General features: G+C 36.9%; 2 protein-coding genes across 2 annotated transcripts; both read right to left on the bottom strand.

The window, feature by feature from the left end:
• Positions 1-861: 861 nt before the first annotated feature.
• On the bottom strand, positions 862-12,028 carry LOC144650708 (ADP-ribosylation factor 6-like). Its single transcript, XM_078510444.1, has 5 exons — positions 11,901-12,028; positions 8,623-8,716; positions 7,466-7,569; positions 5,213-5,411; positions 862-4,211 (listed from the first exon to the last, which is right to left on the bottom strand). Exons 2-5 carry the CDS (start codon positions 8,702-8,704, stop codon positions 4,069-4,071), a joined length of 528 nt encoding a protein of 175 aa, XP_078366570.1. The 5' UTR covers positions 8,705-8,716; positions 11,901-12,028; the 3' UTR covers positions 862-4,068.
• A 1,794-nt stretch (positions 12,029-13,822) lies between these two features.
• LOC144650678 (ADP-ribosylation factor 6) lies at positions 13,823-21,411 on the bottom strand. The gene is made up of 5 exons (XM_078510400.1): positions 21,192-21,411; positions 18,891-18,991; positions 18,159-18,262; positions 16,795-16,993; positions 13,823-16,282 (listed from the first exon to the last, which is right to left on the bottom strand). Exons 2-5 carry the CDS (start codon positions 18,970-18,972, stop codon positions 16,140-16,142), a joined length of 528 nt encoding a protein of 175 aa, XP_078366526.1. The 5' UTR covers positions 18,973-18,991; positions 21,192-21,411; the 3' UTR covers positions 13,823-16,139.
• Positions 21,412-21,459: the final 48 nt, after the last annotated feature.

Genomic DNA, 21,459 nt, shown 5'->3' with positions numbered 1-21,459 from the left:
ATGAAAAGAAACGTTCCAAGTTTGTTTTAGAGTTGCTTTGCAGTGCCATTTTAAGTTAAACAAAATTCATCAAATAAGCGCCGCATTGGGACTGCGGCGTCACTTATTTAACTTTTTTGTCCCAAATGCGACGCTTATTCGAGGGCGGCGGTTATTCGGGGGTGGACCTTATTAATTTTGAGTAAATACGGTACTGTTTTTTTTAATTTTTTTTATTTTGTTAGAAATAAGGCACGCTTTTGCATAAGATATACAGAACCAATTTGAACGAAATACCTTTGAAATCTTAGATCTTGTGATTGATGTGAAACACGCTTCTGACGCTTTGAAACCTACTTGCAAATCTAGCAAGACTTGCTTATAAATTATTCAATCAAATTACGCAGTTACTAGCCTGATTTTCAGACGGTCTAGGTCACTCGAGGCCATGGAGAGTGTGTGGCCCCTGAACACCTGAGAATCGGGCAGTTTGAAGCAGCATCCCAGTGAGTCACAAACGTGAAGTCAAGTCAATCAGCTCTTAAATTGTGCAACAAGCTAGCATTGTTTGCTTTGGATTGTACAACAAGCTAGCATTGATTTGTTCCGATTCTGTCAGATTTTAGCTTTGATTGGTTACCATTTCCCGCTTGTTACACATTCCATTTCCTCCTTCGATATGGTGTTTCGTCCGGCAGTGTGAAGTTCCTAGTTTTGGATGACAATAAATTGACTGGGGCTGTTATGTCTGCAAATCACTGGAAAATTTTCAAATCCTGTCATCTGGGAGGGGAGGGGGGCAGGGTTGACTAAGTGCCAGGGGAGGGGGCTGGTGTGTTAATGTCAGAGGGTCATCATTTTCAGACATCTTATACAATAACAGATGTTGCTCAGCTTTTTTTATTTCTGTAACAAACTCCTAGACTGCCCATTCCAAATGGGCTACTTGTTTTTCTGTAAAAACATTTAATAACATACTTTTGTTCAAGATAGACGACATGGAATTCAACAATGACAATTTCTGACTAAAACCTGCCACAAGTTTGATGATGCATTGTGCGGCAGCTATTATTAACATAATGGCCTCTTCTTCCCTGAAAGCCTAGCTAGTAGCCACTGACAGTATTTTACAGATACTCATAACTTTTAATTCATTAAACATTTTGTTTAATCCCTTTCTTGGAGAATATAGCGAATCAGAAGGCTGCAAAGCTGTAGTATACAGTCTGTCTACAGTATACAGTTGACAGTCTGTATTCAAGGCAATTTTTTGGTTGTTTGATTGGTTTTGATGTTGTTTTGTGGAAGCAGCAGCATTTTTGCCGCAATTCTGCTGCTGGAGAATAAGAGAATGGAATAAAATACTGTCAAGTGTGCTGTGCTTTTCATGTACACCATGAATTTTTCCCTCAGGACTTGACTTTTCTTAACACAAGACAGCAAGTGTAAATTGAAAAATATGTCTTATTTTGGAAATATGTTCTCATGAAGTGTAACAGAAAAGCAATGCATACAGATGTTAGTTACTAGAATCTGCCATACAGAGGTTATGATTCAGGCGAAGTATCATCACAGACACACCCATCAGTGCCACACACACAATCAACAGTCTACTATACAGACTAAAAAAGGCCTTGTAATACGGGCAACTTTTTCTTTCAACTTGTCTTGCGCTTGCAACATTGCAAGTTGTAATGTTTTGTTGTGGGTATGACCCCATGTTGCAAGTTGCAGCAACATGTTGCACGAAATAGACATGAGTTCAACTTCGTGCCACAGCTTGCAACACGGGTGGTAATACACGCAACACACGTTACCACTTGCAATGCAACATTGTTGCCAGACAAGTTGAAAGAAAATATTGCCCATATTACTGGACCTTAAAGGAAGAAGTGTCTAACAGATTACCCAAAAATGATTTATGTCCACATTGTACTGCTTGTAGCTATTACAGTGTATTAAACTTTTCACAATAATATAATGAGAACCTTTTTTGACTTCACTGAATTCTTCCTGAGCAAAAACATCCTAAGACTGATAATTCCTCTTCTATAATAATTATTAATAATTTATATAACAAGTTAATTATAGCTGAATTCAACTACTGGTTTATAATTAAGTTGCTCAGAATTAAAAGTGTAATGTGTAAATAATAAAAGTGTCTAAACACATACAGCCTCATTGCCAACTAGATAAGTACACTTATCAACTTGATCAATATGATAAGTATGCTTATCATTCAGATAAGTACATTTATCAACCATTTACATGTACTTGGAGTGACATGCCACACCATTACCTCTCAATAAAAGTTTTGATCATAATTTGCAATTGATTTAGAACCAAATTTTAACATACTTTTAATAAAACTCAGTTTAGTCTAGAAGGTTGAGGAGTCAGACTACACCTATAAAACCACCGGCTATAGAGCGGTTTTCACTTGAGTGTCGAAAGTAAATTGCGTTTGCTTTGGTTTTGCATTGCTACGCTTAGTGATTGGCTTAAAAATCTCGCACCACTTTCTCAGCCAATCAGAACTAAAACCAAAACCAATCATGACTCGCTCGCGCACGTTTTCCCGCGCTTCGTGCCGGCTACATGTATTTGCTTCGAGTTTTGATTGGTTCACTGGATTGTCCGTGTCTTCTGTGATTGGCCAAAGTAATTACATTGGTTTTGGTTTTACGACACTAAATTGAAAACTGCTCTATGCAAAATTGTTGGCTATTTATCAATTGGCAGAGATGTGTGAAAAAACCCATTGTGATCGAAAACCATTATTAAGAGGAAAATTTAATATGCATACTTCACTGCAGTAATATTATCAACCACATAGTGGCTTTGCTGCATGACAACAAACTTATATGCAGTTCATGGCCTGTTCATATTGCTATGCCTAATTCTACCTACCAGCCAACACAGATTCAACTTGACTAAAAAAAGGTGCATTCCTACCCTTTTATAACCACAACAATGTCTCTACATCCAAAATGTCTCGATAATATACAAAAAAATGCAGCAACAAATATAACATAAGAAAACAGCAAAAATATGTTGACTCAATGTGATAAACTTCAATTTCTCCCAATAGGTCCTTTGTGGCAAATCACGACTGTGCCACTTGTGCTGCCTGAAACATATGCCACATGAACAGTGCAGGGAACTACTGCACATGCCCCTCCAAACCAACCTTAAACCACAAGCACTATTCAATTGGTACTCTTTCTTAACTCTGTTAAAACGCATTTCAATGCATTAAAATTGTAGAAAGTAAGTGAGAGGTTCAAAAGAGTGTGACAAAAACAAGACTCCAATTTTGAGACCACTAATTTTTTTAGGTGAGATTTGATGACAGGTAAATTAAGAACATTTAAATGGAGAGGGCTGCTGGGCTGTAATATGACCTAAAAAAAATCCTGAAATTTTAGACATTAATTTATACAAAGCAAAGAATACCCAGAGTTGAGAGCAGGACTCAGCTTGGCAAGCGGCTAAGAGCTGATTTCCATTCTTGTATGTCACAAAAAAATTACTAAGTTGCTTTTGACTAACCCTTTTCGGTTCTGGTAACCCTTAAATGACCAACACAGTCGTGTGTTGACGCACTGCAAAGGGCCTACAGTTTCTGTCCAAGGCAGGTAACCTTTTTCCTTCCTTCATTGACAAAATAAACCTACTTCTCATCAAACTTAATATGCATTTTAGAAGCTCTAAAACACCTCCTTGGAGCGCAACCTTGAATTTACATTAATATTTTTTAGTTTCAGTTTCATTTACTACTGTATGCTATTAGAAGGCCAGTTGAGTTATAAATAATCTGCAATGCTAAGCGTTTTTCTACGATTTTCCTTTTGTTTTCACTTGTAATATGGCAGATTATTCTGCCAGCCACCGCGGAGAAAGAGTTGCATGAATCACCATAGCTATACAAAATGGCCTTACACAGCTCTAATCTCATTAGTTAGTTACTTGATACGAGAAATACATGTATCTCTTAAAGTTATCAAGGTGGCTATTAAAAGACACAAATTTATAGTACAATAAAGCTAGAGCATCTATACACACTCAAGCTACTGCTGAGGTCAAGAATTAATGTTTGTGATTAGAAGACAGCCAGGTTAATCCTTCGTATAAGCCATCACCAGATGTAGCACATGATGGTTGCACAAACCAATTTCTATCTCTTAGTTTTGTAAGGTTTAGTCTTTCTTGAAGTTCATGAGGTTTGATGGCTGCAAGAGAAAAGGACAAATTTTAGGGTTTTCACCTTTTTGTTCCTGGGGTCAAATAAAAAAAAAATACAGTTGTTGAGTTTTAAGCCTGTGGACCTAGTTTATGACCATTCATTGACAGCTATTAACCAAAGTTACAGCTAAAATAAATACTGTACTTAATGACTACTCCCTGAGTGGGGCTTTTCAGGGCCAATGTGAATAAACACTGAAACTAATGAACATAATATTTGTAAAAATCCTAACTGGCAGGAGGCAGATTATAATTTGACTATTTACAAACATAGCAAAGAAGTTGAACTCGGAACTACCAAGAACAACACCAGCTAGTGGTCAGAACAAGATTTGAACCCGCCGCGCTCTAACCACCCAGCCATATTGAAAGGTTTAAACCTTGGAGAGAGAGTGTCTCCTAGTAGCATAAAAACTTCTTTCTAAGTACTCGCCTGGGGTTAAACATCCAGATACAAAAATTATAATGAAATCCCCACTATAACATTGAACAATCCAGAAGCTACCAGAAAGAAACAACTAAATGTCATCATACAACTGAAATTGAGTATGAAACAGATCAACAGACATGGAAATTCTTCCTGATAACAGCTCATGTGCTGGAAGGCACATAAGTTCAATTTTAATGCAAAAAAAAACTTTAAATTACCGTATAAACCTAGCCCTAATAAAACAAACTTTGGCATTTTCCACAAATTTTTATAGTAAACAAACATAATGTAACAGGCCCTCGACACTTTGTTAAAAAGAGGGTCCACCATACCATATTACAAATAACCTGCAGGGGCAGATCCTTGATTTTTCTTAGGAGGGGGTACACCACTAAGTAATGGCGTAACTGACTGGTGACGTAAACAAATTTTAAAAGCGAATACTAAGCCGCAGGTCATCTCAGGGAGGGGTGCCCTCCCTTACACCCTCCCCCTAGGTCTGCCCCTGATGTGATTAACTAATCTGATAACCTAATCAAGTAAATTGTTCTGACTCACCATCTGGTAAATCTTGTTTATTTGCAAATATCAAAACTAGGGCATCTTTCATCTCCCTGTCATTGACTATCCGGTGAAGTTCTGTTCTCGCCTCGTCAATACGGTCTAGATCAGCACAATCTACTACAAATATCAAGCCCTGGGTTCCATTGTAATAGTGACGCCATAAAGGACGAATCTTATCTTGTCCACCAACATCCTGAAATAAACATTTTATCAATGTCTATTTTCTCCTTATTATATCAATACATTGTTAAACAGATAGGTGATGAGAATATGGAATGAAATCAGTTTAGATGATTAATGATTATAACAAAATTCTCACAACAGACATCAAGAAAATTGTATGGCAATAAATAAAGATAGATTTAATTTATACTATTATTACTAAAGAACGCAAAATTTAAAAAATAAAGATCATCACACAACAAGAAATACCGTAAACACCCGCGGATAAGCCGCACCCGCAGATAAGCTGCACCCTGAGTTTAACAACTCAAATGTTGGAAAAAAAGTTTTTTGAAAGTAAATCAAAGAAAATCCAAAGTCGAGTCAAAAATCCAAAGTTGAGTCTTTAGGAAGTCTTCTTCATCGAACGTAAACTCAATGAACATTGAAACAGAAAATACTTCAGTCTTACCCACAGTTTGAGCTCTTTAATATAATGAAAACCAACTTTGACATATTATGCCGTGATCTTTTTCTGGCATTTGTTGACAGGTATTTCTTCATTCAACGCAGTTTTTCCATAGATTTTGTCACAACAACACCCCACACGCGTTTGCAGAACGTTCGTAGCTTAGTAACCAGGCATTTGATCGGACGCGAAATATGGGACTAGGGCGAGAACGTAAAGCAAAACAAGATGGCGATGGAGGCGTTCGGGTTTCGTGGCTATCACATCGACAAATTAAAGAGATTTGGGAGCCATCTATTGGAGATAAACTTGTTACATGAAGAGAGTTTCGCAATCAGTTCGACAAATTTTCCATCAAAGTGCAAAATGAGAAAGAAACAATTGGCCATCTTACTCGTGAATACTCGTGGTATTTTCTCGCTCGTACTGTTAAAGTTATAGGCCATTGTCGACACTGCAAACACTATAGGAGCTGTCAAACTTGCAAAAGCAATGACCGGTACTCTCTTGTAGTTTTATGTTATATTAATTTACATAATTGTCCATAAATTAGCATCAGTTCACGAAAATTTACGGCACCTTTTCCGAATGTTCCCGCAGATAAGCCACACCCCCGCTTTCGAGCGAAAATTTTTGGAAAAAAGGTGCGGCTTATCTGCAGGTTTTTACGGTATGTCTTCAGGCCTTCATGTAGTTTAAGTTATGAAGACAAGCAAAGTTACAAAAAAATTCAAATGTTTGCTGACAAGTCATCAAGTCATGCCCCTCAAATACAAACAATGGCACCTGTAGTAGATTTGCTACTGTCAATCATATTGAATATTCTTTTCTGTGCAACTTTGTAGTTCCTCAAGCAACTTTCCAATTAAATTCAAATTTGATGATAAGCAAATTTTTTGCTGAGTTCCATTTGAGTTGTGACAATTTTCCGTTTAATTTGACAAGTTCTGGTTTTCATTTTTTGTGAAAAAACTAGAATACCACTTGTCAAAAAGGGGGACATGCAGGCCTGTAGCCAGACTTTCTGAGAACCGAGGAAAATGCGAAATGCCAAACACACGAGCTGCTAGGCCTTAAAATTTTGAAATCTACCAGCCTGAAAATGTCATTTTTAGGCAAGAAAACACCTCTTCCAAATTAGCGTAGTTTCTAGTAATGCATAACCTCTTACACGAGCATAATAAACATAAATTCACGATTTTATACCACTTGTTTCAAGTGTCTGGGTTTGTATGTTCCTAGTTATGGCCCTGCTATGGTTGACTGTTTATTGACAGACTGCAGGAAATGGGGCCTAAATATCACATAGTGCCACCCTGGGAACAAGGCTTCAAAACTGAGATAACATTATGATTGTGATTTATGCAAGTTGTGATTTATGTTTTCAATTTTGAAGCCCAAATGGAAGTTAGTAACCTGCTATGTACAGCAAATTGAAAATTGACTTTGCAAGTTTATTGAGCATACTGGCAACTAGTACTGGAACATCCCACTCCAACATTACATAGTTGTGTAAAAACTAAAAGAACATCAGATTTGATCATAATGTTAACTCCACTGCATCTATGCAAGCACTCTGACTTGTTAATACAATGACGGGGCACTGAGATACTTACCCATACATTGAATTTTATATTCTTGTAGGAAACGGTCTCCACATTAAAACCTACAGTTGGTATAGTTGTGACTGATTGCCCAAGCTTAAGTTTGTATAAAATGGCTGATAGTGCGTTAAGGATATATTAAACAATCAAACAACATTAAAGGAAGTAAAGCTGTCACCAAGTTTTAAGTGATTCCTCTAAAGTTTGTAATTACTTTAAAATTAATTTAAAGGAAATTCAAAGTTATAGTTTTATAACTTGGTCAAAAATGCCAAAGAAATACAGTAAAAATACCGCATTTACTCGATTAAGCGCGGCCCCCGAATAAGCGCTGCCCTCGAATAAGCGCCGCATTTGGGACAAAAAAGTTAATATGGCCCCCCCGAATAAGCGCTGCAGTCCCGATGCAGCGCTTGTTCGAAGAATTGTGTGTAACTAAAAATAGCACTACAATGCAACTCTAAAACAGCCTTGGAAATTCCTTTTCATCAAAAGCAGTGTTTTGCAGTTCAAGTTATTATGTTTTACTGCTCGCCCATTCTTTTTTCTATCCAAAATTCTTACAATACGTAGTTCTGTTAACCTTTTGAAGGGCTTGAACTTTGTAGGGACAGCAAGCGCAACTTTTTTTTTTCCCTAAGAGACGAATACTGACAATCAAAATACCCTTCTTTTAGTCACTGTAGAAGTTTCGTCTAGATGACATTGTTTGTGGCGTCCAATTTTTAAATAAGCGCCGCCCTCAAATAAGCGCCGTCCTCGAATAAGCGCCGCACTTGAGGCACGAAAAATTTAATAAGCGCCGCAGCGCTTATTCAAGTAAATACGGTAAACCAAAACGAAACAGTGCAATCCCAATTTCTCAAACCCTTGATTTCTAAAACTCATTTAGACTCAATCCAAAAGTTGTTTGCCCTGGTCAAAACACTGCAATTTCACTCCCATTCTCTTAAACTCCCGCATTTCCCAAACTAATTTTCTTTTTCTTAGCGGTTCAAAAAATCAGGATTCTGTGATGGTATAAACTATAACGTTACTTCGGTAATTTTTATTTTCCTTTATTTCAAGTCAGAACAGTGTAGAAACAAGGGACTGCATTTAATAACTATTTTTAACAAAAAAAGCACAAAACACATAATTGTACATTCAAGCAAGAATTAAAAGGATACTAGTTTTCCCAGCAGCATCAAGACCTAACATCAAAATTCTCATTTCCTTGTTACCGAATATTTTTGATAATAATTTCCCCATGTTGAGCAAAGCCTGAAAATCAAAGATAAAGGAAATATTATAACAATGCTTAATCTTCAACCTACAAAAGGGGGACTAAGGCTTTACGCGGGCCACATGAACAACTTAAATACTTTTGACAGTGGGCTTCTATCAGGGGGTTGTTACTTTCAAGACCTTAAAAGTTGTTCTGGGCCAGGTTGTTCAAAACGGCAAATTGCCAATTAACATTAACCCAGGATTAAAAGTTATTTGAGGGTTCAATTTCTCTTGTATTGCTTATGCTTTGTCAAATTTGAGATCAGCGTACATCAAAACTGATGTCAAAACCTCACTGTTAAACAGTTAACAAACTAACATCAAAATTCACGTTAAATCTGGATTAGCTTTATTGTACTTTGAACAACCCAGCCCTGTAATGGTACATGTTTCACAGGCACTACAGCTAATTGTAAACCCCATTATTTCAAACCGTCAGGGGAAACAAGGGTAGAATTGGTATTAGCGTGCATACTCGAGTAATGGATGTACGCGGGAAGTTTGGAGGGCACAAAAGATGCGTAAGACTTGCTCAAGGCATAGCCAAGAGCAACTCTAGCTTGTTGATTGCTCTCCAAACTTCCCAAGTATATACATAACTCAATATATACACATAAAAGCATAAACCAATTCTTTTATAACACAGGGACTACAAACTTTTGCGCAAACACAGTTTTGGGTCCCAGATTGTTTGCATGTATGCTAACAACTTTGTAATTTACTTGTTTTCGGCAGGTTGAACAAATGTAAAAACAAAAACAAAAAATACAGAGAAACAGTTAACTGTTTCTCTGTATTTTTTGTTTTTGTTTTTACATTTGTTCAACCTGCCAACAGTAAACAAAGTTGTTAGTACCATGGATTGTTACCACAGAAAAATTTGTGGCCTTTTTAGTTACTGTTGAATGCCTTTCTACTAGAATTTACTGGAGCTCATGTTTGGAAAAACTTGGAAAGTGTGCCTGTTCTGCTTCAATTTCACCTTCATGCTTGCTGTCTTTCTGTATAAGAAAGTAAGCAACGGAAATTGCAGCTATAAAACTGGACTGAACTAAATGCAACCACACACGTCAGCGGTCAGCGTACATGATGGCCGTTTCGACGTGGTCCGTTTTCCTCAATACTTCTCTCCACTTTTTGTGTCTTTTTGTTTTTTTCGTTTGTCAGTATGGGGGGATTCTCGGGCTCAGGTCTCTATTAGATCCTATTACTGAACCTTTCTATTTATACTCTATTACTCTGCGTCGGTATACGTCATTTTTTTTTCCATTATTTTTCTTCTCTTTTTTTTTGTACTCTTAATTACTGACCTTTTTATAATTTACTGCCCATCTTTTACCATCTTGTTATTCTGGGCAGTCATCACTTTACTTTATTTTTTTATTTATTGTATTTTAATTTATTGATGTAGGGTGCAAATAAAGTTGTTGTTGTTGTTGTTATATACTCATCCACAGCAATGCGTAATTATACACCATGATAGGTCAATAGGAATTAGATACGCCAGCCAGCATGTGCGGTATGTTATAACTAACAATTATTCCAGAAGCGCACGTTGGATATGAGATGATAGATAGAACCAAGTTGGTTATAACTATCTCACACCCAACAAGCGCAAATGGAATAATTGTTTTATTAAAAACAACCAACAAAATGCAATGTTTGAGCTCACCAGCTGTTCTCGCTGACGCGTACACCTACCATAATTGTGGTCCATGGTATATGAGCTCATATCAGGGTTTTCATTAAGAATTGTAATAGCAGGAGAATAGTGTTATTTAACCGGAGAATGATTTCTCAAGGTTTCGCATCTTAATAAAAAAATAGGTACAGGCATTAAAAAATTTAGCCGAAGAATTCTACGTAGTAGCGGGAGAATTCTCCGATCTCCGATGCTTAATGAACATCCTGTTATATACCATGGCCTGTAAACCAATCAAAACTAAGGAATTGCAATATACCATGACTAGTTTTTAATAATAGCTGATAGTATTATTAATCTTTTTCGTGTAAGTGCAAGAGTACATTAAAGGTGGTTGTTGGTTGTGGTAGTAAAGGACTGAAGTGCAAATCCAAGGGAAATGGGTTTTAGCTCGAAATAACAGGGAATTTGAAATAAGTGAGTTCAACTATAAGCAGGGTATAACAGTCTGTATTTGCTAATTGAAGGTGTCTTATTACAGAAAAAAGGAGAAAAAATACAAAAAAGAAACAACTACAATGTCCCAGTAACACTCAGAAGTAATACTTTGAGCTTATTTTAGGCAAACCAACTTATTAGAGGTTGTTGAATGTTTAAACATCAAGAGGGAATTTACATTGCTGAAGGAAGGTGCCAAAACTACAGACCTCCAGAATAAGTACACAACATTACATGACTACACCATAGTATACTTGGCATACATTAAATCTATATTACAATCGTGCTGCCTACCAACAAATCTACATCCAATATTCATAATAGGCATTCTATAAATGATTACCTATGTTATTATATCAGCATTGCAAACTAAAGTTTTTTTCTTATTCCGTGAGCTTTGTACATTTATCCCTCTAGCGGACACAGGTTAATCCTTTTAGAAAATGTTACTTCAAACTATTACACTTTTAAAAGCAACAATTCTTTTCAGATTGCTACTATAACACAGCTATAATTAATCTGAAATTCTTACGGTTGATATCGACGATCGAAGCGAAGTACGGCTTATATTTTGAGGCCCCATTTGATTTGCAATTGCATGTATTAAACCGTATAAACGATAAACTAAAATCGATTACTGTGGCCAGAAAATACTAGAAGTTGGAAAATGTATTATTTACGATTTACATACAATGGAAACAATGTCAAACACTGCTACAGACAGTATAAAAATAAATACGAGAATAATGCGTTCCACCAGGCCAAGCAGTCGCTTTTGATTCAAAAAAACTCCTAAAAGGCGTGGAATTACTATACAGACGCGATAAGTTACAACACTGCATCACACAAATAGTGCAATACAAGATATGGACAGGAAAAATCTTGCAAGAATACGTAAATAAACATGGGTTTAATTAGAAGTTTCAAGATTTTCACGAAGGCATGACGGCGTTCATAGGGTGTACTGAAGCGCAGGAACCCTTCGATAAAAGCAATATATACTACAAACTACAATAAAAGCATAGAACAATACGTTACCTTGAGGCTTAATCGGCAAATCAGGGTTAGTGATCGAAGAAAAGATGGCTTTATGGCTTTCAAAATATCGTTACTGCATTGTTATATTCTCCGCCATTTTTAGAAAGGAAACACACCTTGGCTAAAAGTATCCTAGAACCCAGCCTTTTTCAAGAGTATTACGCAAGGAGCACTCTGGGTAATAGGTAACTCGGTCACGCAGTCTAGTCACGCAAAGTGTGTAGAGGATAAGCTCACTTGCAAAAAGAGTGGGAGCCTGGGGCGAAGGTAGACGCGCACTGAGTTGTGGGATCGTTTGGGAGGAGCACGAAATATTGAAACAAATGTTTCAAAATGTTGCCAGTTGGCTAGGAGGGAGGTTTTGAGTTAAATAGCAGGTGTTAGCGGAACAAAAGAAAAGCCTCTCAAACAGGAAGATATTCCAGGAGCAACCTTTCGTGATCTGGCATAATTTCTTTTGTTTACAATTTCGTGTGCCCCCCAAACGATCCCACAACTCAGCGCGCGTCTACCCTAGCCCCAGGCCACCACTCTCGGAACGAGAGTTTTTGCAGATTTCGTGACGTATTTCCGCAATGTTCACATTCACAACAATTTGTATATCCAGCTTCTATTTTTTTCCCTGGAAATCGTTTAGGTAGTTAAAGTAAGAATTAAAACTATGTGCTCTGAACTTTGACTTCTCTGAGCTGTGGTATAACTCAGCCGGGTGGTATCAGGGACAGGTCATTATTTGAAGGGGGAGGGGTGGGGGAGGGCAGGTGCAACTGGAGAGACCCTGACCCTCCCCTCTTATGAAGCACATTTGATGTCGATCCTCCTCTTTCTCCCCCTCTTACCCACACCCATGGGTGCATAATTTTATGCCCCCCCACTCCCCCCCCACACACACACACACACCTCCTTTTTTCCCTGCACAAAAATCATTGATCCCCCCCTCCTCTTTTCACCAGCCCTACCACCCCTCTTAATAATAACTGGTCCCTAAACGGCAATGGCAATTAAAATTATTCTTCTTTGCTCTTTATCCCTTTACCCCCTAAAGCAAATGGCCTTTTTCGTAAATTAAAAAGTATAAATCAGATATCTATGTATGAGAAACCATTTGAAAGGCATTGATCAGTAAGTTGTATAAAATACTTAAGCAAATAAAAAGAATGTTAAAGCTGTAAAAGAAATGAGTTAAAACATTGAAATGAAAAATATTCAAACGTTTGTTTATCTCCGTTAATTTTAGGCATACCCCTAAACTATATCTTATTTTGCAGCTCACAGTGTAGTGGCTAATTTCAGATACCGGGTATGTTGCATACCACAAATGTATCAGGCAAAAAAGTTTCAAACGAAATAGGGGTGGTCAATAAAGTCACAAATAGGGGGGAGGTACAGTTTTATGCTTTCAAAATGAAAATCTGGCCAAGACAATTTTTGTGCCAAAATTTCAAATCAATTGGACAAATATTGACCAAGTTATGACATTATGTGTCATTTGGCACTCTTAGGGGTTAAAGGGTTATTCAGAGAAGAAACATGCTTGTTAATGGCCAGCAGAATAGTTCTCTCAAACATTTCCAAATAGGGACTACACCACTAACTTGCCTGCATGCATAGTTTCAGAAAGCCGGGAAAGGAGAAGGGGAATTTGGGTATGAGTAAGAAGCACTTTACTCTCTTTCCTAGCACTTCATACTTGTACCCGAATTCCTGCTCTCCCTTCCCCCTGCTACTCCTGCCATGCTGGCTAAGCAAAGTTTGGCAGAGATGTGGCCGCTAATTACAGCGACTTCTTATTACTCGCAGCTGCGTTGGGCATTCCCAAAGTGGCTGGGAACAATGAGAGAAGCTGCCATTTACAGGTTAGAGATGATTCAGACAAAGCACTGGCCACCGTGGCACAAGAGTAAGTTAAATACACAACAGTCTAATTTGTAAGCATTTTATTAAAACCACTGAATTCAATGAACTGAATCAATGAAGCTATAAGCCTGCAAGTAAGGATAAATGAGAAGAAAAATATCAGCAAAATTTTCTTTCCTGGCATCCTTCTTCCTCACTTATTCTACCTTGCAATCAAGGGAGCCACTCAGAAGGTATGAAACTATATACAATTCATGACACTGAATACAGTGACAAGACTTAACTCAAGTACAATGCAATTCTTGAGACTAAGATGCACGGGGTGGGCCATCTCCGTAATTACCGGTAGGAAAAAAAAAACAGAATAAAGCCAATTTTCTACTTTTGTGTACTCGACTTTCCATAAATGACACAATAATTAACAATAACTCTACATGTATAGTAAAATATTGTTTTAGCTTGGGCAAAAATGCCAGCTGTGGCCATTCAAAGGTAGCTGGATAAAAATACCCACGAAATAAATGACTGTCCAATGGGTATTAACTATGCTGTCCAGTAAATAACAATTTTTCTGTTGGATGTTGCTATCAATTCTTTGAAAAAACGGGGCCATAAATTTCCCAGACGATTCCATTTTCCATACTTTTTCAGGTCTGGAGAACTGGTTGTAAGATTGTGATACTTTTTAAGACTCCCAAACTTCGTGCAAATTTTGTAATAACATTATATCCTGCTCACGCTACATGTACACTTAACAGGCCATTACTGTCACTAACCCATCAGATAAGTTACATAACAAATGTAGCTAAAATAGTGTCTTAAAAGTGCTCCTTTGTGGTAATAAAGAGCACAATTTTAGTTTTAATTAATATTTTGTAATAACAAGTGTTCAATATTACCATAAACAGCTGTACTAGTTACAAGTAAAAGAAAGTTATCTTGGGAATGATTTAAACACAAAACAAAAAGTTTCCCTAGACACCCCAAGACACCCTTTACAAAACTATTTATTTTTCCACGTCAAATATTTGTGATGTTGTAAACGTTTATCACAAAGTTTTAATGGGGAATATTTTAATTTACTTGAGTTTCAGGCCCTCCGCTGATATTGTCAGGCAATTTAAGTATAAATTTAAGGCTTCAATTTAATGCAAATATGGATAGTGCATTGCTTGTTAATTTCTTCCAGTGAAATATAATTTATAAATTCAAACAAATTCAGCATGACATCCAACACCACGGGCAGGAAAGTCACACTTCACGTTCCCGAAAACTACCAATTAAAACACAAATTTCCTGTTATTCCTGGAGTTATGATGTACATTCAAGGAGTTGATGTCTATGGTTGGAACAGTCTCACAAACAGTCAAGCAAATGAAATGGTTCAAAATTTATGTTCAAAATCAAAAAAAAATAATCATTTTGCAAAATACTGAAAACAAATTACTATAGGATTACACCCTAGAGTTCAATCCAAAAAACTTTCAAATTATCTCTGTATGGGAATTGAGGAATTGCCAAGCATGACAAATTTTTTACATTTTTTTGCAATATTTTTTAAATTAGAAAATTTGATGTCATGAAAAAAGCAGGTGGCTTAATTCTTTACAGAAATGTTAAGCAAATTCTCCTAATTTCTAAAAATGTCACTCTGACTTACAAAATGGAGAAATTAAGTTGTTGACAAAAACGTTAATTTGTATAATAATGCAATGCTGCAAAGTACACTTGAAAGGTTTTTTTTTCACTCATCATTGGTTGCCTGTTCACACTCAGTCATACATAAAAACAAATACTTCTAAGAAACCTTATTAAGTATCATCCCCCTTTTACGAAGATTGGTAGCCGTTCTACTAACAATGATTAGTAGAGTTCTACTAGTATAGTAATGCAAATGTGACAATCTGATTGGCCAAGTTACTTGTATACCATTAGCCGTAAGTATTAAGAAGTTTGTGGGAGCTCGGAATGTGTGAATATTTATTACACTTAATAATGCAGAAATAACTGCAAATCATTCGATTGGGAATAGTTTAGTGAGAATTCTACTAAAAACAATTTGATTATGAGCTCAAAATTTGTGTTGGCCTGCAGCCCCTCAAATAAATCTTGAGCTCACAATCTAATTGTTAATTTTCTAATGTCCTTTAATCATGCTGGCGCATTAAGCATGGTCCCGACATGAAAGAACACTCTCCTAAAATAATATACACAGCAGTTTGTAGTGACAGTCACCAAATGGCAAGTCTTGAACAAAGCATTCAATAATAATAATAATAATAATACTTATAATAAAAACAGTCTTGCTGAGTACACTCTGTGTAGAAAACTGTTCAGAGTTTCATTAATTATTCATTAAACAATATTTTTCTAAGCTGTGCATCATGACCGGTGATTCGAACTGAGCCATTGTAATCCTTGATACAAGCCATCTCCACTCGTTGCGCATGATGGTTGCACATACCAGTTTCTGTCACGGATTCTTGTGAGTCCTAGTTTTTCTTGCACTTCATGTGGTTTCATCGCTAGGAAAAAAACATTTTATAAATTTGGTGATTAATCTTTAAACGATGATACACACCACCATGGCCCCGGAAAAAGACTTGCCAGGGTCAAGGAAAGTGAGGAAAGGAAACATCTAGAAGCTTTGAGTAATTCAATGTATAATGCAAACAAATTCTGCCCACACATACCTGGTAATAGCAGCAAGTTGGAAACCTGATTTTTTTTCTAGTATTAGTCTTTGATCTTTTTCTTTGCTAAGTACAGCAAAGGACCAAGGATCAATGCTCTTATTTGCTCCATAAACTCTGATAAGTGCTTTCACTGAATTTGAACTTTATCAATTTTTCTTGCGAGTTGAGAAGAGTTTTTGCTCATAATAAGTACTTTCCTAATTTCACTCATTTGACTACATGCTGATGATAAATGTTCAACTGTCACCCCTCAGTTTTCATTTTCCATTGTTCTTGCTTGGGCCTTCATTCGCACAAAGACTACTAAGAAGGAGAGACTAGTAGCCCTGCGATTTACTTACCATCTGGTAAATCTTGTTTGTTTGCAAATATTAAGATAATAGCTTCTTTCATAGCTCTGTCGTTAATGATTCTGTGGAGTTCTTGTCTTGCTTCGTCAATTCTATCCCGGTCAGCACAGTCTACTACAAATATCAAGCCCTGGGTACCAGCATAGTAATGCCGCCACAGAGGACGGATCTTATCTTGTCCACCAACATCCTGAAGACAGAGAAAAAGTTCTTCTAATCAATTAATGGACAAACACCATTTTTGGTCACCAATCACTTTGACTCAAAGGTGGCCAGCTACATGTAATACCATTTTAGGCCACATTTTTATTTTTTATTTTTTTATTTTTTTTATTTTTTATTTTTTTCATTTTTTTTTTTTTTTTTTTTTTTTAGGCCACATTTTTGGCCACTTTTAGGCCAAATTACATGAGACAATTTTGCTTACGATTATCGCATGCAACACGCTTACGCCAAGACTGCAACACAAATCGCATCACATAAATGAACCTACCACATCCTTACGACAGATGTGCATGCACGTAAATGGTCCAAAGTCGTGTCGTAGGCCTGTCGTAAGCTTTTTGCATGCGAGAATGTCGTACTGTGTAAATAGGCCCTGAAATGTTTCTTCAAATTTTTATCAATAAAAACAAAACCTCTTCAAACAAAAACAACTTAACAGCAGTTCAAATACACCACTAAATGGGCCACCATAATTTGGCCTTGTTAATGGGGTGGTGGTATTACAGGGGCTATTATTAATATTTAATTAGAGACAATGGCCGACTGAGGCTTTCTTTGGTCTTATTAACCGGATGCTCAATTAAGTGAAAGATGTTGCACCAATCAAATTAGCTTACAGATAGGAGTAGCCTCTGAAAACATTCCAGTAAACCAAGTGTACAACGTGGCCACAGTTCAGTATAGCAAAATTCTGAACTAACACGTGGTACTCATCTTTGTGTATGTATCACTGAAAATGAACCAAGCCAAACAAATTGGCTTTGAGCTTGAGCCAAGAAGGAGCAGTTTAGATGAAGTGTCCCTTGTTACAGTACCTAAATCTACAGCATTTCCGTGTGAGTTTACACAAAGAATTGAGTATCAGAAAAACAAAAGCAAAGTTATCACAACTGAGTGAGCCAATCACAGGAAATGAAAATAACAAAACAAATGAGCAACCTGGGCAGCAAAATGCGCGTGCCAAAATTCCCATTGGCAGTGTGATCTTACAGCAGATTTGTTCAATGGGTGATGTGAGTTTATAAAACCAGTCACAGAACAGTCAAGCAAAGCTAAAAATGTATAGATTACTTTCGACCTTCAACTGAGCCTCCTCTGGTTTAAAATACTTACAAGGATACAGTACTTACCCAAACATTGAATTTCACATTTTTGTAAGAAACTGTCTCGACATTGAAACCTACAGTGGGTATAGTTGAAACAGACTGTCCAAGTTTAAGCTTGTATAATACAGCTAATACGAGTTAAGGATAAATAAACTATTTTTTGTCACTGCTATTGTTACAATGAGATTATGATATTTAAAGACAACTGGTATTTTTATTTGAACCTAAAATATATTCAGGACTCCACATGGATAACGATTTATCCAGTGAATAATGTTATACACCCTTTTAACAACTGGCCCCAGGTAAATTGCTATCCAGTGGATAAGTGTTAACAAAACATACTACACTATCCACTTGATAGCGATTTACCAGGTGGATAGCCTTATCCATCCTTCAACAACTGGGTGTCAGGGTTCTTGAAAGCATTGGCTTTGTTTTTTGGACAGTACACCACTGAGTCAACTACTGTGAGCTTGATCCCTAGCTATCTTGAAAGAAAAACAAAGGATGGAGACTGAAAGCATCAGTCATCCCCAGCTACTTTTTTTCATTTCTCAATCTGACTGTATTACTGAAACTAATAACAGTCCCATTACAGAAAGTCCACTGCCACTGAGCATGTTCATAATTATAATGGTTGTACACAAACATGCTTTAATCAGTTGGTAGAGCACTGTTCTGCTGTGCGGGAGGCCATGGGTTCAAACCCCAATATAGATTACAACGACAAGTAACAATTTTCTCAGAGGATACTAGTTTTTCCAGCAGCATCAAGACCAAGCATCAAAATTCTCATTTCCTTGTTACCAAATATTTTAGATAATAACTTCCCCATGTTGACGCTTCGGCAAAGCCTGCAAAGGTACAACACAGTTCAATTTGTTAGTTACTCCTCAATGATTATTTTATTGAGATTATTTACATGTAACTTTGAAATAACAATGCAAAACATTTCTGCGGAAAACAAAATTATTTCACAGCCTTTTTAAAATGGCAGAGTGAAGCACAGCTCTAGTCTCTTCGTCTTTGAGGTTAAAAAATCTGGCGCACAGAAGAAAAGGCCACAACACTAGTGGGGTTGCATGGCAAATGGTAAATTAGAGACTTTGCAAGACAGTAACACTAATATCAGAATCTGAGATAGCTCTGACTGTGAGACCTAAAAATAACTGTGAGACCTAATAATAACTGTGAAATAATACCTAATAAGACCTGTAAAATGTCACCAAAATTCTGCAAGACATATACAGTCAACTCTCGCCTTGCGGAAATCCCGCTATTGCGGACACTCGCTATACGGACAAAATCCAGATCCGCGGCAAAAGAGGTTTGACTGGAAATGGCTCCCGCTATTACGGATTCTCACTGTAACGGACACTTAACGACGCCCCGAGCGTGTCCACTATAACGAGAGTTGACTATATATGCATATTTTTAAAAGACCATTCACAAGCTCTACCAGTTATACTTGAGTTATTTGCTTTTGACTTGATGTTACAGGTGAAAGTTACTGCACACTGTCAACAGTTGCTAAGCAATTGTCACAGGTGAAACAGTAAAGCCAAACGGTAGTTTAAAACTTCATGACAGCTGCGTTAAAAAGTAAGTGTTAGGCCTGCTAAGGTTTACACCTTCTTAGACGAATGTCATTTGCATGTCTGGTTGAAGAACAGTGTGGACATCCAAACATGGATATTTGAAGGAATACAAAAGATACGGTACAGATCAATTAATTCAAATCCACGGCAAACGGTCCTCCCTTTTAATGAAGGTTGTTTACAATAAAATTGTAACTACAGGGGAACCCAGATATAATGAGCCCTTTTATGACGAAGGCAGCTGTATAACAAACAATATTCTTCAGCCAGAACAGAGTTACTAGCAGCAAAAAGTATTGGAACAAAACTCTGGTGTAACGAACATGTGCTAATGAGCACATTTCCCAGAACCTTGGAACATCATTATTTTAAGGTTTCACTGTACTTAAGGGTAAGATAATTATGTTTAAAATGACTATTCGCCAATGGGAAAACCTAAGTTATAATCTGCATGTAGATGATCCCTAGGCAAAGTTTTCTGTCACATTAATTTATTACAAGTGAAAGCGATGGAAACAAATTTTAAAATCACCAGCTGATTCCAATGTGTGGCATAACCACAGTTATGAACTCTGGATTCAGTTCATCGGAAAACAGAGTGAGATAACACAAAATGCTGTGTGCCATATTGATAATTTGCAAGTCTGTGCTGTACAAAAAAATATTTTACAAACTGGCTGATAATTCAAAAGATTCTTATTTTGGACACAAAAATATAGCATTGTTTCTTCAGTTATACCAACATCAATAATTTAATTTACAGACATCTGGAAAACTCCTCCAATAATTATTTTTAAGTCGTGAACTACAAAATTCTAGAATTAATGATCATTAAAATATATTTGCAATGCTTGCCAATATCAAGTAGAGCTTCAAAAATATCTTCCAACGACAGCTTCCCAACGAGATGTAGATTGGCCCACACGACAGTTATGACGACAATCTTTTATTAAATGATTATAAATGTTTTCGGATTCTACTGATTACTGCGTAAATTTCACAGTGTTGGCAATATTTGACTCGGACGAGATGACGTAAATCCCTGAGGCTTGTACTTGCAACTGCATGCAAATATATGAGAAAACTTCTATAAATGGAAAAATTAAAGGGAAACCTTTAAAAACCCTAAATGACGTTCTCAAACCCTAAATTCCGGAGGATGCTACGACATAACCGCGAATCAAAGACCACAATGGATCAAATATGAAATAACAATATGTTGCAACAACATCGACCGGTGTATCAAAAACTTTGTACCGTACTTTTTCCGTATCAAATATTATGTTAGCAAACATTAAGCTTAAAAATTACACCGTAAAGGAGAAGGTTCATTAAAACATCGTGATTTCGCACTTAAAAATGACAGGCATTTCTCCGCTTACAACTTAAGCATATGCTTAAAGCAGTTAAGCTCATCAAAATATTTCCGAAATGTATTTCCAAAAGCTGTTCTTACCGATGCAGTATCGGGAAACTGCTCGCCCCAAAACTTGACTATCTTCGGTTTCCTCGCAGGACACAAACGTTAAATGTCTCGGCAAAGTCCCATCCGCTAATCCTGGTATATTAAATGAAGATGAATTTACAATTCACGGCGAATTGCTTGTTCTATATGCCGCACCGTGAGGGCGTGCCGACTGGTAAAACACAACATGGACGTTAAGGTCGATGAGTTCCGAAGGTTATGTGCCTGGCTACCAAGCTTACTTCCGACCCATTATCGA

This window comes from Oculina patagonica, chromosome 4 (assembly GCF_052425735.1).
Source record: "Oculina patagonica isolate OP01 chromosome 4, crgOcupat, whole genome shotgun sequence".
NCBI lineage: Eukaryota > Metazoa > Cnidaria > Anthozoa > Scleractinia > Oculinidae > Oculina > Oculina patagonica.
This window is presented reverse-complemented; position numbering and strand designations above follow the sequence as displayed.